The sequence below is a fragment of the Chelonia mydas genome, chromosome 3 (genome assembly GCF_015237465.2).
Source record: "Chelonia mydas isolate rCheMyd1 chromosome 3, rCheMyd1.pri.v2, whole genome shotgun sequence".
In the NCBI taxonomy this organism is placed as follows: Eukaryota; Metazoa; Chordata; order Testudines; family Cheloniidae; genus Chelonia; species Chelonia mydas.
In genome coordinates, this window is record NC_057851.1 from 169,581,408 (window position 1) to 169,596,680 (window position 15,273).

Consider the following 15,273-nt stretch of genomic DNA (forward strand, 5'->3'; position numbering starts at 1 on the left):
TTTTGTGTATGCAAGCAAGATAAGCAAATAAGGTCAGGAGAATTTTGCAAAGCAGATAGCTGGGCTCCAGTTGACACTGAAGGGAAGGAAGCTGGGAAGGGAAGGGACCAAGACCTAGAAATAGCGAAGCACGGGAGAAAATATTACTGTAACTAGGACTTATAGCACATCTTTCACCACAGATTCTCAGAGCATTTGGCAAACGTTAAACAAGCCTCACAACAGAGGAGTTATCTTAAGAAAGTAACATGTCTGAAGTTATACAGAGACTCAGTAAGAAACGGAAATAGAACCTGAGTCCGGGCTCCCAATTCTCTGCTTTAACCACTAGCCTATATAAACAGCACACAGTCAGTTGTCAAGACATCTGTGATGAGAATTATGGGGAAACAGATCATATTTAGGTTCTGGGGTAATTAAAAGTAATATTTAAGAAACAATATCAATAAATGATAATCCTGAAAGTATACAGAATGCATTCCAAAGTATCAAATTATATAGTGACTTTGGAGTAGTTACACTTCCTTTATTTTAAAAAGGGTATTTTTCATTAGAAATAAGGAATGTTCTTTCATATTTTTGGCACAAGATTTTTAATGAATGAAGATAGACTATTTTAGACAGTATAATCACTACATATGACTATAATATAAGAAAAGCCATAGTAGGTCAGACCAACAGACCATCTAAACCTATATAGTGTCTTTTGATAGTGGCTGGTGCCAGATGCTTCAGAGCTTCAAAATACACTAATATTTTATCCTAATGTTCTTCTACCACATGTCCCTGTACAAAGGGCATACAGTAAAAATTTCAAAATGCATTACAAAGTAAATCTTCAAATATTTTAGAATTTGAGGTGCTTAAAGAATGCTGCCAGAATTCTCAAGATACATCCAAAAACATCCTCCTTAAAATAATAAGTCTGCAGTAGGTGGAAATACAGAATGAGATCTAGCTGTTCACAAATTTAAACTCATCTAATAAGTTAAACATTTGTTTAAAACTATTTTCTTAATGTAACAAGATGTGAGGTGCATTTTAGTATGAAGCTGCTTATAGAAAACTATGATTTCAGTAAGAATATATATATACACACACACACACATATATATACACAGACCTTTCATTGACACACCACCTACAGAATTCATTCTTCACCCCGTCAGGAACGTTGACCTTCACTGTCAGGATCTTCAGATTTTCCCCTCGGTTAATGGCCAGAATCTGAGTGCAAACATAAATGGCAAAGACAGATGACACACAAAATACCCAAAAGATAAACTTATCAAGTCAACATTTGTATACACATTTGCTTGACATTCTGGAGTAAGTCATGCTGCTTATATAGTAAAACAGTTCACAAAATACTGGTTTGTCTAGATAACATCCAAAATTAAACTTAAATAAAATCACGCCATAGCAGAATACAGTATATTGTTTCACCAGAGTAAAAATCCCAATTTCATTTTGAGAATCCAGTTTCTCTTTTATTATATATATATATATATATATATATATATACACACACACACACACACACACACACGTATGTATACATATATTACATACAGAGACAGACAGACACACACACACACTCTCTCTATATATATTTTAAAAAAAAAAAAAATCTAACAGGAAATTAGCCAGTTGTTAATTCACTGATTTATCCACTGAGGTGTTGCCCTTGTACAACCTCAGTTCAAACTTTCACTAAACAAAATGGAAAGTGATTCAAATCAAAACAGGAGACTACAGAAGAGACAGAGCTACATTTATGCTCCTGGTTTCCCTATTTGTACTGACAGCAACCCAAATTAAAATCAGTCCGTCTGCAGCAGAATGTGGGACAAGAAAGGTAATCAGTTTGATTTGTAAAAGTTGAACTTTTCATTACTCACCCCTAGGAAACCTTAAAACATTTTGGACCTCATTTTCAAATTAACATTAATATACCAGCCTTTAAATCACTGCACATATTGAATACACAATCATCTGTGCTCACAAGAGAAAGAATCTGTGCACAAAAGCAGCACTTAGACTAATGAACTAGCAGGTCTGGAAAGACAAAATCTATTTCAATTCTATTTCAATACACATTCTGGGTTTTTTATGGGCATCTGTGACTAACATGCAAATCTGGGGTCACAATTCAAGAGGTAATTACTGGAAGTTTGTCCCTATGAACCTAGGCTAAATCCCATGTAAGTCAATGGGAGTCCTTCTATTCGCATCAAGCCCTATACTGATATCTTTTAGGCAATGCAACCTCAGAATAAGGAATTTAATAAACGTAAAGCATGCAATTTGCAAGCAACTGCATAGAAGAGAACACTGGTTTTTATGCTTCAGTTTTATTTCCTTTTTTTCTACTAAGTTAAACTCCACCACCACATACTCCTTAAACATTAGAAGTGTAGATTCCATTAAAAAAAAGCTGTTAAAAGTTGATATTCCTGTATTGCTGCACATGTTGCTGTGTATTACAGGCCATAAACACTGTCACAACAGAGCATTCTGTGTCAATCATGAACTTTAATTCAATCACTAGCTAACTCAGACATGTCACATATGTTAAATACGATGGTTTAAAATGACTCCAGGACATAGTACCAATTTATATTCCTCAGCTTTACTGTGCTTGTGACATACCAGGCCTGACATATAATTGAACAAGAAAAGCTAATAATAAAAATTGCATGTGAAATATTATAGCATCAGGTACCTTGACTGCCAAAGCAAACGTTTTCATGCAGAAATTAGAAAGACATTTTTAACAAATCAAATACTTTCATGTTTATTCCAATTTTATACATATATATATATATAAAAAGACAAAGTTAATGTCAAGCTAAAGTGAAATCAGAATGATGTTCAGGATAAACAACATACTGTATCTGATATAGAATTATAGTGCCACCATTCACAACATTATAATAAAAGGGTCAGTGTTTTAATTAAAACACGTTATTTACAAGGGCTTATAACTAGGCAGTAAAAATGCTCTGAGTTGGAACTTAGCAAAAAAAGAGTTCTCTCTCACTAGCAAATGTTTTTACCAACTTTATAATTTAACACTCAATTTAGTCTGTTCTAAATGATGAGCGTCTGCAGAAAAAATATAAATTGAAAAGGGCCTCAATTAAATATGGCAAGCAGTTAATCAATTTCCCCACGTAATGCAATGAATGTATTCAATTTTGGCGGCAGATTCCACAAACAGCTACAATGAACATAAACTACATTTTTCTCCAGCCTAAATCGTGTCTGTATTAACAGACTGGAATGGATCCAGTGGATAGGAGTTACACTATCATAGACTAGTGATGGGGGAAAAAAACTTCTAAAAACAAAACAGGAGCAGGGATTTAATCCAGTGACACAACGATACACCAGACTCAGTTCTAGCTATTGAATACATAACATCTTGTGTATTATTTCACAGAACTTTCTGATCACATATTTATCAGAGAGCCTTAAAATAAGCAGCAGTAGTCTTGAATTAATATATTCCATTTACATCTTTCAGTAACTTTAAATATTTCTTTTGAATCACACTTTTAAAATGGTACTGAAGCTATTATGCCTAAACCATGGTATTTTACATATCGGTCTCCCCCTCCCCCCCACACCCAATTATGTCTTCCTGCCACATGGTATAGAAAAGAAGAACCAAAGAGACTAATGCATAAGCACTAGTATGTTTACAGCAAGTCAGACAATGTCAAGATGTTGTGGTGGAGGTTCAGTCTATTATTTATATTGTGGCAGTGACTAAAATATGCTAAGTGCTGTAATATATAAGTCCCCTACCTGAACAGCTGGCATCCTAAAAGGGCAGGACATGTTAACCTCTTTCCTCTTAGGGTATGTCTACTCGGCAACTAGACACCCGCGGCTGGCGTCTAGTTGTTGTGTAGACATACCCTTAGAGGAAAAAAAGGTACGTAACTACTATCTTTAATGTGCAGCAAAATCTTCTAGACAGGAGGCACCCTCAAGAAAGGTAAAGATATACATACAATGAAGATGACATTGTTTAGTTATTTATCAAGACCTATATTTTAATTTATTTGTTTTATTCAGCAACCAGGAATTATCTTTTTTTCTCCATCCAGTTCAGTTCATATCCTTCCTTTGATGCAATTAAAGTTTTCACTAGTACAGTAAAAGCTTTTTTATCCAGCATGTTGGAGCGGGGAGGGGGGGAGGAGGAGTGCCAGTAAGTGAAAAATTCCAGTTAACTAAGAGGGAGGGAGTTTGGGCGCAGGGCTGAGGATTGGGGCGCAGGAGGGGGCGTGGAGCGCTTGCTCTGGGACGGAGTTTGGGTGCAGGAGGAGGCTTGGGACAGGGGCATGGGAATGGGGTGCCAGATCTGGATGGCACTCACCTCGGGCAGCTCCCCACAAGCAGCAACCTGTCCCTGCTGCTCCTAGGTAGAAGCTTGGCTAAGAGGCTCTGCGCACTGCCTCCGCCCACAGGCACCACCCCCACAGCTCCCATTGGCTGTGGTTCCCAGCCAAAGGGAGCTGTGGAGCCAGCAGTCAGGGCAGAGCAGGGGCAGCACACAGAGCTGCCTAGCAGCGCCTCCAACTAGGAGCAGCAGGGATAGGTCGCTGCTTGCGGGGAGCTACCCGAAGTGAGCACCACCCGGATCCAGCACCCCCTCCCACGCCCCAACCTCCAGCCCTGAACCCCCTCCCGCACTCCAAACCCCTCATGGACATTCCTCCACCTAGGAGCAGCAGGAACATGTTGCCACTTCCGGGAAGCCACACAGAGCCAGGTCCATGCCAACTGGACTCTAAACCAGACTTTCAATGAAGATCAGAAATGCCGGTTTACAGAGCTTTCTGGCTGGTAAAGTACCAGATAACACAGCTTTTACTGTACAGTGTTACTCACACTACAAATCTAGAATAAGACCAACTTATTGTGTACTTTTATATACATGATTTTATTAGATACATGATTCTGAATGGCAAACAGATACAAAATTAATTTTTGTCAAAGAATAAACAACTTATTCTATTACATGACAAATAGCATATGAATGTAATTCAAGACCTTGTAACCTATGTGAACACAGGGCAGAATTAAGGTTGTTCATAGAACTTTATCTATGAGTATTGCCTAACTTGAGTGCTTAGCATTCTCAGTGTAATTTTTATGTAGGGAATCTTTTTTTTTTTTTTTTTTTTTTTTTTAAATTTCACAGATTCTTCCTAAAGTTTCCAAGCTCCCCACATCATTTACAGACATGCTTCTTAAAAAACAATGGACTGAAAAAGAGGATTTCTTCTAATGAGTTTATCTGTCCCCTCTTCAGTGCACATTATGTATGGCCTCCTTAATATGGAAGATCACAACATTCTTTACTGAAAGTCATAATAGGTACAGGAGAAAAGACGTTATTTAAAGAGGAAGTGACTCTCACTGATTTGGAGGGAAGGAGAGTTCTAATCCAGAGCGCCACAAGTGAAAGTGCAACCACATAGCTTTCAGGGTTGCAAGGATTAGGTAGGAAATAAATTCAGGGTGGGGAATGACCAAGATTTTCAGAAACTGAGGGCCAAGTTGAAAGAGAAATAAAATACTAGGTGAAAAAACAAAAAACAAAGATTTTTTTTTCCTAGCAAGCAAGGTTAGAAAGAGAAAGGTGTTTTGACATTAGGAAGAGAGTATGACAAGAGAGAAGGTATTTTGTATTTTTAAAAAAAGAAGATCTAGGTTGTAAACTCCATAGGTCACAGACTGTCAATTATGTTTGTACAGTGCCTAGCACGAGACCTAACCCCGGCTGGGCCCTTAGGCACTGCCACAATGCAAACAACACAGACTTTTCAGGAAGTATGACAGACAAAGATTCAGTAGAGTAGAGTTGGCGAGAAGGCAACAAAAGTAAGGTCCAGTGAGGACATAAGCGAATGATGAATCAAAGGAAGTTGGTCATGGATTCACTGGAGATGGGGACTGAAGAAAAGTTTATAGGCTGATCAAGATAGAAAAAGGCTCCTAGTTTTGCAAAAGCAATAGAGGCACATTCCTTTGTTGTTGTTGGTTTTTGTTGCTTAATCTTCAAAAAGGAGAGAGAAACAGAATCCTGGACAATTTCCCAAGAGATCCTTCTACTTTTCAAGAGGAACACAACATAAAATGTGCATTTTAAAAAACCCTTAGATTACTGAAGCTGCAAGAATTCTTTAAAAGTTTAAATTTACTTTTTCACCATTTATGATGTTTAGTTTATTTTTCTCTTCACTCAGTTTGGACGATGAAAGTAAACTGGTCAGTCACTTTTAAAAAAAAAAAAAATTAGGCAATTAAGTGTTCTGGTTCTCAGGCCCTAGCACGATTTTCACATTTACAACATTATAGAAGAATATTTTAAAAACCATTCATATAAATCTCAATTTCACTTTTTTAAAGTAAATTTGGAGCCTTTGTTTTTGTAGAGAAAAGCTTGCAAATATGGCTCAAAAAGCAGAAGGGAAATAAGAAGCACTCAAATGTATTTAATTACGTGATTTTCAGGATTTTAATGGGGTTTTCAAGCCAATCTCATGATTCTGGGGGGCCTGACTCATGAGTCTAACATAATACTGCTCTCAGAAAAAGACTCCAGACACTGAGAAAGTAACAGTTAGCACCTATGCATTTTGAAATCACATACTGTGCAAACAAAACACACACACTTTAATGTGTTCTTTGTCCCCCTCTATGCGGAGTCACCAGAGGGCATCAGTTTCTAACCCTTCCCAGCTACAGGACCTGGTTCTTTAACTTAAACTGTAGAGGCTCATGCTTTCAGCTCTGGAGGTGCTTTCCGGGTTCAATCTCATGCCATGACCAAGATGGAGTCATCACACAAACATGCATTGATAATTTTAGTGTTCTATGAAACTGTGATGGAGACTACAGATCACTTGTGGCATTTAAAATAAGATTAAGACAAAGCGCTAGAAAACGTGTTAGGGAAATGATCCTGAAGTGGGGCTAGTCGAAAAAAGGTAACAGGGTTTTTCTCTCTCTAATTTGCATGATTTCAGTGTGGTGAAACGTGGATAGATGTTGATTTATTCTTAATAACTCAGTGAGCCATGTTAGGACACACTGTGTGATCTTATATCTTTATTACGCATTCTAACAGCAATCTATTTCTGCCTCCACTTCAGTAATGGAGAAACTGATCAGTTTGCAATGGTTGAAGTTTTCTTTTTTCAAATGAAAAACAATCTCCGATAGGGATCTACAAACTGGTCACACCACAGTATTTTATGATAGAATATGAATGATTTATAAGAAATACCGTAAAAATGATAGTCTAGGCTTGAGCTAATTGAGCTCTTCAGACTTCATTAATGTAAACCTCTACAGACCAATTACTGTAAAAATATGATAAAATGCTATAAACATTGACACTTAATAAAAAGAGTATAGCAGGGACCTCTTACACATTTACACCAAGAGTTTGGATATTAAAACTATTAGTAATAATTTCATCCGTTCCCCAATACCCAGATTGCTAGAAATAATGTAATCTTTGTATTATTACAAGTGAACTAATTTCAAACCTCAGTACCTCTCTGGCAAGTATTCAGCATAACAAATCCACTTTAAAACACACAGGAGAATGCAAAACAAAAGTCAAAATCAACTTTAGCAGGCAAAACCTCACATGGCTTTTTAAAATGGCAACAGGACAATCCAATGAAGACAGTGTGACTGAAATAAAGAAATGTTATACAAGAGCAGAAGCAGAAACAGCCATCTACAAATCTAGACACTTCTTGTGGATTAACGAAGGTTCTTCGTTTAAATAATACAACAGTGGCCAGAAGGTACACATGTTGCCTGTCACCCCATCAGGGCAGAATTCTCTACACTTAGAATATTCAGAGCAATACCTGAAGTGTGCATCTCTCTTTCTGAGATTAAGAATTTGGAGCAGCATATGTACTGATGGGCGTGTAAGACCTTGCACATCAATGGAGAAAGCTCCGCTCCAGTGCCGAAATTGCTTTCTTCCCATATTCCCTTTTGAAGTCCTACAGCTCTATAGTTATCATTCAAGACTATCAGAGAGACCTCACAGATCAGAAGACTGATCACCTGCCAAACAAGAAAAATACTACCTATGTCTTCAGTATGTTATATGCTGAATGTTTCCCTTAACCTTGTTATTTGAAGCATTCAGCACAAGTGAAGTTGCTGAATACTTTTTTTTTTTTTTTTTTAAGTACTATATTTGCAGGTCACCTTTAACTACAATTATCTAACCTTTTCTTGCTGCTTTGCACCAATTTCAACTGACAGGTGTAATGCTGAGCAGCTCAGAGCACTCTTTGCCCATGTGGATGGTCTCTGAGCCACTCAGTGTTACAGCAAACAGAAGACGACATGACCAAAGAACTACCAAGAAAAAAGTGTGTTTAATTCTATTTCACAGTTTTTTAAATCCAGCTAGAACTCTTAGTGAAAAACTAGTAAAGTAACCTATATTCTTTCTTATCCTTGACAGGATAAACTACTTAACCTTCCCCCTTTTCCTCCAAATGCTTGGTACCTGCTTATTGAAAAAACAGGCCATGTGCCATATTATCCTTCAGCAAATGGATCTCACTGGTATTGAGCACTCTCCTGCCAACTCTTTAAATACATTTGCTTTAATTAGACACTTCAATTAGACAAACACTCCTTGTATTCAATTCCCACTTAAATTTTTTAACATGTGGTTTAACCTTCCAAGTTACTTTTCCAAGAAACGAGAGAGTCTTTCATTACCTCAGGCGACTGAACACTGAAGTAAAAAAAATGGGTAAACTCACTTTTTAAAGGAAATACATATGGCAGCATATTTGTCTAGGAGAAGCATACATGCTGTCAGTTACCATTATAAAGAAAATCAATAGCATATTCATAATGCGTACCTGGTGATGCTGAATGTTCTTAATATTGCAAGAAAAATTCTGGTACAGTTGGAATTTGTTAACATCTTTCTCATTTACATTTTTTGATGACACTTTTGCCAAGGCTGACTGGATACATATGTACCTTTGCTGACATCTAAATACAAAGAAGAGTAAGTTAATTGGGTGATATGACATGAAGCCTTTAATAGTGTAACTGGAGTTTGTGTTAAAACACAAAATCCTAAAGAAATAAATAGCTGATACTATTGTTTTCAATTGCATTTTATGTCATAATCATCATAAGGAGAATTGCATAATATGTCTTAGGAACGAGAATGAAATCATAAGACATAGTTAATATGCGGCCAGCAAAACAATTTCAAGGAGAGCTCAGAAAAGCTGAGCCTTATCCTTCTCAAGAGTGATCCAAGTGGGGAGCCCAAAGGCTCCTTTTACATTGCAGTTTGGTGGGTTTTCACTAGCCAAGAGATGACAGTACTGTGGATGAGAAGCAAGTTTTAATTTTTATGAAACTGGCTGGTCCCAAAAGGTCTTTTAAGCCTGGAGACTAGCCATTTTGGAGGTTTAGGAAGGCTCCCCACTTTAGGAATAGCTATTTTGGAACAACTCCTCATGTGAACATACTATCTAAAATATGCCGGAAGAGAGTGTTTACACCAAGGAGTTATATCCAGTCGCTAAATTACACTGGAGTAGCTATTCCGGAATGGCTATGCTGGATAATTTCCCCAAGTAGGCAAGCCCTTTAGGCACTTGGGAGCCTAAGTCTCACTGAAAGTCAATTAGGTGCTTTTGAAAATGTTACCCTTAGTCTTTAATGATTTCTATCCAGACTCCAGTTTTAAAATGGTATTTTAAAAACCAGTTTATGAAAGTTATAACCTGTCCACGATTGGTGCAACCAAACCAAATGAAACTGTTTTTTTATAATATTTTTTAAAATGTCATTCCAATTTACCATACAAAAAACGATCCTGTTAACATTGTGTGTTAAATTATAATTCCTCTTTTCAACATAGACCACTCCCTTAAACAACTGTTTGTTTTAAAACAGTCCTAAATCAATTATTCATTCTCACTGCACATAATGTTATTATAAAGTTCAAATACAAAAGGAAAAAGTTTTCAGATATGTTTATTTCTCCTGTCATTTCATACAAATAGAGTTCAGAGGTTGCAGAACGCTGCAAGGATATAATGTGTTTGGCAAATGCCTACATTTCACTTTGTATGCAGTATTGTTATAGCCAGGTTGGTCCCAGTATATTAGAGAGGAGATGGTCCAATAAAAGATATTACCTCACCCACCTTGTCTCTCTAAATTTCACTTTAGCATTTAACCAAACTCAATAATCACTTGCTTCTTTGCATACCCTGCTCCAGTGGGATTTATGGCTTTATAATAGTAGATGGAATATGTGCTAGAAAGCTAAATTTTAGGATACCCTTTAAAAAAAAGAAAATGTTCCATGGCAACAATTCTTAATTTGTAGTTTAGACTGATACAATAGAACAGTGTTTCTCAAAATACGAGTGTGTAGGACATCAGTGTTCCATTAAGAATTTTCTGGTTATCTGCAGAATTACATATTTTGAGAACAAAGTAGTAAAAGAACAGGGTGGCTAGCCCACAAGAGCATCTCTCTCACGCAAAGCAGCCTTCAAAATGAAATGTTAAAGATCCGCCACACTGCTGCATTCCATCCTCACATTTATAAAGGACAGGTTGCTATCTGTCTGTCTTTTGTGGTTTATAATTAGGGCCCTATCAAATTCACGGTCCATTTTGGTCAAATTTCACAGCCATAGGATGTTAAAAATCATAAATTTCATTATTTCAGATATTTAAATCTGAAATTTCATGGTGTTGTAACTGTAGGGGTCCTGACCCAAAAAGGGGCTGTGAGGGGAGGAGGGTCGCAAGGTTGGCGGGGGGGTCACGGTATTGCCACTTTGCTGCCTTCAGAGCTGGGCCCTCAGCCCACAGCTGCCACTTTCCAGATACCCAGCTCTGAAGGCAGCAGCCCAGAAGTAAGGGTGGCATGGTATGGTATTGCCACCTTTACCTCTGAACTGGTGCTGACGGGGCGCTGCCTTCAGAGCTGGGTGCCTGGCCAGCAGCTGCTGCTCTCCAGCCACCCAACCCTGAAGGCAGCACAGAATTAAGGATAGCAATATTGTGACCCCCTACAATAACTTTGTGACCTCCCCCAACCCCTTTTGGGTCAGGACCCCCAGTTTGAGAAATGCTCGTCTCCCCAGTGAAATCTGTAGAGTATAGGATAAAAGTACACAAAAGATCAGATTTCACCGGGGAGACCAGATTTCACGGTCCGAGACATGTTTTTCATGGCAGTGAATTTGGTATGGCCCCATCTATATCAGCCAGTCAGATCCTACCCAATTCACAATGAGGTACACTGCTAAAAAAAATTACTTTTTCTGGATAAATTGCTCCATATTGATAACAGTTGCACTAAATCTGTTTTCTATTCCAACCAGAATGCAAGAGAGTAATAACAACACAGCAAGAGTAACTGTCACTCTACTGCATCGATATTCATCAGATAAAGCAATTAAATCTAAGTCAGCATTTGGTATAACAAAAATAAATTCATTCTACTCAAATTTAGTCAAAGATCAACGTCTCCTGCTTTGAAAATAAATCTCTCTGCTTTGCTTTGGCATTTATATTAAAGCAGGAGACTATTATCTTCACACTGTTTTAATTATACTGACACTATGCTTTAAGAATTAAACCACAGAAAATTAGCCATTAACCTTTATAGGCTGCATCAAGCCCTGGCCTAAGTGGGCGCAACTGAAGTAAAAGGGGTTGCACCTGATTACACTAGGTCTCAGGCTGGCCCTGAGGGCCTAATCTGTATGCATACTACTTACTGGCAAGCACTTGAAAAGCTGCAAGGGATGGAAAATTTTCCTTCCAATTTTCAATCCCCCTAAAACTGAGGGGGAGAACAATTCACGGGGCTATCATGACTGAAGCTGGTGAAAGACATTCTAAATCCAGGCTTTGGGAGATTAAATATCCTGTCCTGATCACAACAGATTTCTTCTATTCTGGTCCTGAATAAGTTTGCCAGGCACAGGACTAAGGACTGTGTGTATGCAGAGAGAGGGATAAGCCAACAATACTTCTTTCCCAGCATTTGCATGGGGCAAATTCTCTGGCCAAACACAAAGAGACAGAATTTGCTTATAACCAATATATATTTTGCCATATAACCTGCAAAATAAGTGACTGACCATGAAACTTTGAAACTTACAATACCCTGATGAAATCCAGTGTATCCTTATCTTTAGCAAACATGTCAGCAAGGATGTGTTGTACTCCAGCCTCTACTTCCTGAATGGTTGTAAGTCCTTAAATGAAAACATACTGTTAATTATTATAAAGAATCTAAAAACCCGAACATAACTAAGTAATCTCATCAGTAATAAAACATATCCCTAAATACATACAAGCGGAAAGGAAATAAATACAAGATACTAGAACAATCTGGACTGTTGCAGTAAAAAAACCAAATTGATGGAATTAGTAAATATCATCTGGCCATCACTTCCAAAACATCTAAAATTAATATCAGATTATTAATTATGTTACTGTAAAAAAAGGCAATGTTAATTGAGAGAAGGATATCAAACATCAATACCTTATTCTAAAAGTACTTGCTTGGGCTTCACATTTATTATACATTAGAAATAATAAAAATAATAAAGTTAGATATTTGTATACAGATTAAGAGAGTTCACGCAAGATAAGTAAGCAAAAGAGAGGATCACACGCTTCCACTACCTACCATGTCACTTTTTTAAAGCATACTACGTTGTTGCAATCCTGAGTACCTTTCCACAAAATGCTACAAACTTCAGTATTACATGGGGAGCACATTGCAATCCCTGTATTAAGGCTGCCTGATCTTCCCGATGCTTTTTTGTTCTGTTTTTAATTATTTCAACCATTTCGCTCAGTACAGATGTAAGTCTTAGAGGGTCTGTTATTCCAAGGATTATTCCTATAGCCTTTTTTTTTAAATATAGGTACAAAAATGTTTGCTACACCCCAATTGTGTGGAACACTGGCTGTTTTTAATGAGAGATTGCAATATTTTTGTTAGTAGCTCAGCCATTTCATTCAGCTTCTTCAGAACTCTTAGACGTACCTTCTGACCTGGTGACTAATTTGCTTTGTAAATTATCAGTTTGCTCCTCAGCCTCTTTTTCTGACACCACAGACTCAGAGTACCTCCTCTTTATTACCAGAAAGGAGCACGTCCAGGTTAGAAATCCCCTGAACAATCTCAGAGGTGAAGAGGGATGTAAAGAAATAATTTCACATCTCAGCAATGTCTTTATCTTCCTTAATTGCTCCTTTTAAGCCCCGATAATCCAGCAGACCCACCAACTGTTTTGCAGGTTTCCTGCTTCTGATACACTTCATGAATTCTAGACTCACCTGTTAAACCAATTGTGTCCCTCACAACTCTGCAAGGCTTCATGTCCCACCGAGAGCAATCAAGCCAAGCAAAAACTCGTATCTTCAATACTGCACACTCAAGTTTAACACCATTTAGCTGCACTACTTCTCAAAAGAATCTGCCAAATCTACATGCCTAAGTCTGCTGATTGTAAAACAGACTATTTACATATACGTAAAGCACTGTTCCAGAGTGTTACACCCTCCAGTGATTGGTCCACAAAGGTAACAGCCTAATCCTGCAACCAAGTTATTACAGTTAATCCTTTACTTCAAATGCTAGAAGTCTGTGCTGCAGTGCTGAAATTTTAGAATTTAAGCTCTGCTGCTGGTGCACGGGATGAGGCACCACAGTTACACATTACAGAATTTGCTCTTGCCTTTTGTTCTTTTTAAAATAAAAAGTAGAGAGTTACACAGAAAAAAGCTTCAACGAATGTTAAGGTCAAGCACTCCAAATTAGGAAATACCAGAACTAAGGCTGCCAAAGCAACCTTAATTCTATGCACTCATGCATATGCACCGTGACCTAGCCTCTAATAATATGATCGAATGCTACCTCTTCCTATAGAATTCTTGCCTCAGGTGCTTAGTGAATGAGAACTGAAAGGCACAGGAAGACTGAGGCACAATTTGTCTTCTGGTTAAGGGAGGTCCACATGAGCAGGGGAACTCTGTTCTATCCCTGGCTCTGCCAGATTTTCTATATGATACTGGTCAAGTTTACTAAACCAAAATTTTGGCCAGGGCCAACAATTGTATATTCTTCATTTTTGGAATGCCCTACTTGACATGAGATCTCACTTTAAGAAGTGATGGGCACTTGCAGTCCTGAAGACTGCAGAAGTTATGAGTGCTCAGGATCTCTGCCAGTAAGGCGGCATGGCCTGGAGGAACCAGAAGGTCTCACCTTCTAAACCTGGCTCTCCAGGGACAACGTGCAGCCTTATGCAAATCTGATCCAGGGCTGGTCTACACTACGGGGTGGGAGGAGGGAGAAATCAATCTAAGTTACACAACTTAGCTACATGAATAACGTAGCTGAAGACAACGTACTTAGATCTACTTACTGCGGTGTCTTCACTGCAGTGTGTCGACAGGAGATGCTCTCCCGTCTATACTAGACATGATAAATTGATCCCTGCTGGATCAATTGCTGCCTGTCGATCCAGCCAGTAGTACAGACAAGCCCTAAGTTTCTTCACATGTAAAATGGGTATTCAATCTCTTAACATCTGCACAGGGCTCTGAACAGACAGAAAGCTATAAAAAATGCTTCGTACTCTGAAAAACCTAGGTTTGTCAAATTGGGCAAGCTGGAATAACTGGCCCTATACATTTACCATAATTGTAAGCTCAGCTGTGAAAACTGAGAAAAATACATAAAATAAACTATAACAATCACAAAGTCAACAGGAAAAAGTGCAAAAGGAAGACCAAATTAGTCAAAAGAAAGGGCCTACTGATATAATTCAAGGACTGTGTTAAGATCATGCCTGGTACACAAGAACAGAGAGAGACTGGAAATCAACCAATCAAAATTGGTGTTTCAGAAATTAGGCCTAATTGGTGGATCAAGTAATGAGAGGAGGGGTTGTTCCACACATCACTGCTTTTTGGGATACATAATAAAAGACAGACAACAAGGGAGGAGGCTACTGTGATGCTGGCTGACTGAAAAAGTGGAAGGAGCATGCTTCACCATCATGGTTGCCACCCCCACTGTCTTCTGGGACTCCGTACCTTCTTCATCCTGATCCGAAGGCATATTCTGACCAGACTGGACCAGAGGGAGAAACCCTGATGACACTGCCACCTCCACTGGCTTCTGCTAAATCCCAA

General features: G+C 38.2%; 1 protein-coding gene across 10 annotated transcripts in view; it reads right to left on the reverse strand.

Moving 5' to 3' along the window:
* The window catches only part of SRBD1 (S1 RNA binding domain 1), a 222,780-nt gene that overhangs the window by 172,801 nt on the left and 34,706 nt on the right, over positions 1–15,273 (reverse strand). For all 10 annotated transcript variants that reach the window (XM_043543785.1, XM_043543783.1, XM_037895846.2 and 7 more), the window contains 3 exons: positions 12,221–12,317; positions 8,931–9,066; positions 1,124–1,227 (listed from right to left, as the gene is read on the reverse strand). In XM_043543785.1, coding sequence (XP_043399720.1) covers positions 1,124–1,227; positions 8,931–9,066; positions 12,221–12,317 — 337 coding nt within the window. The remainder of the gene's footprint in view (positions 1–1,123; positions 1,228–8,930; positions 9,067–12,220; positions 12,318–15,273) is intronic.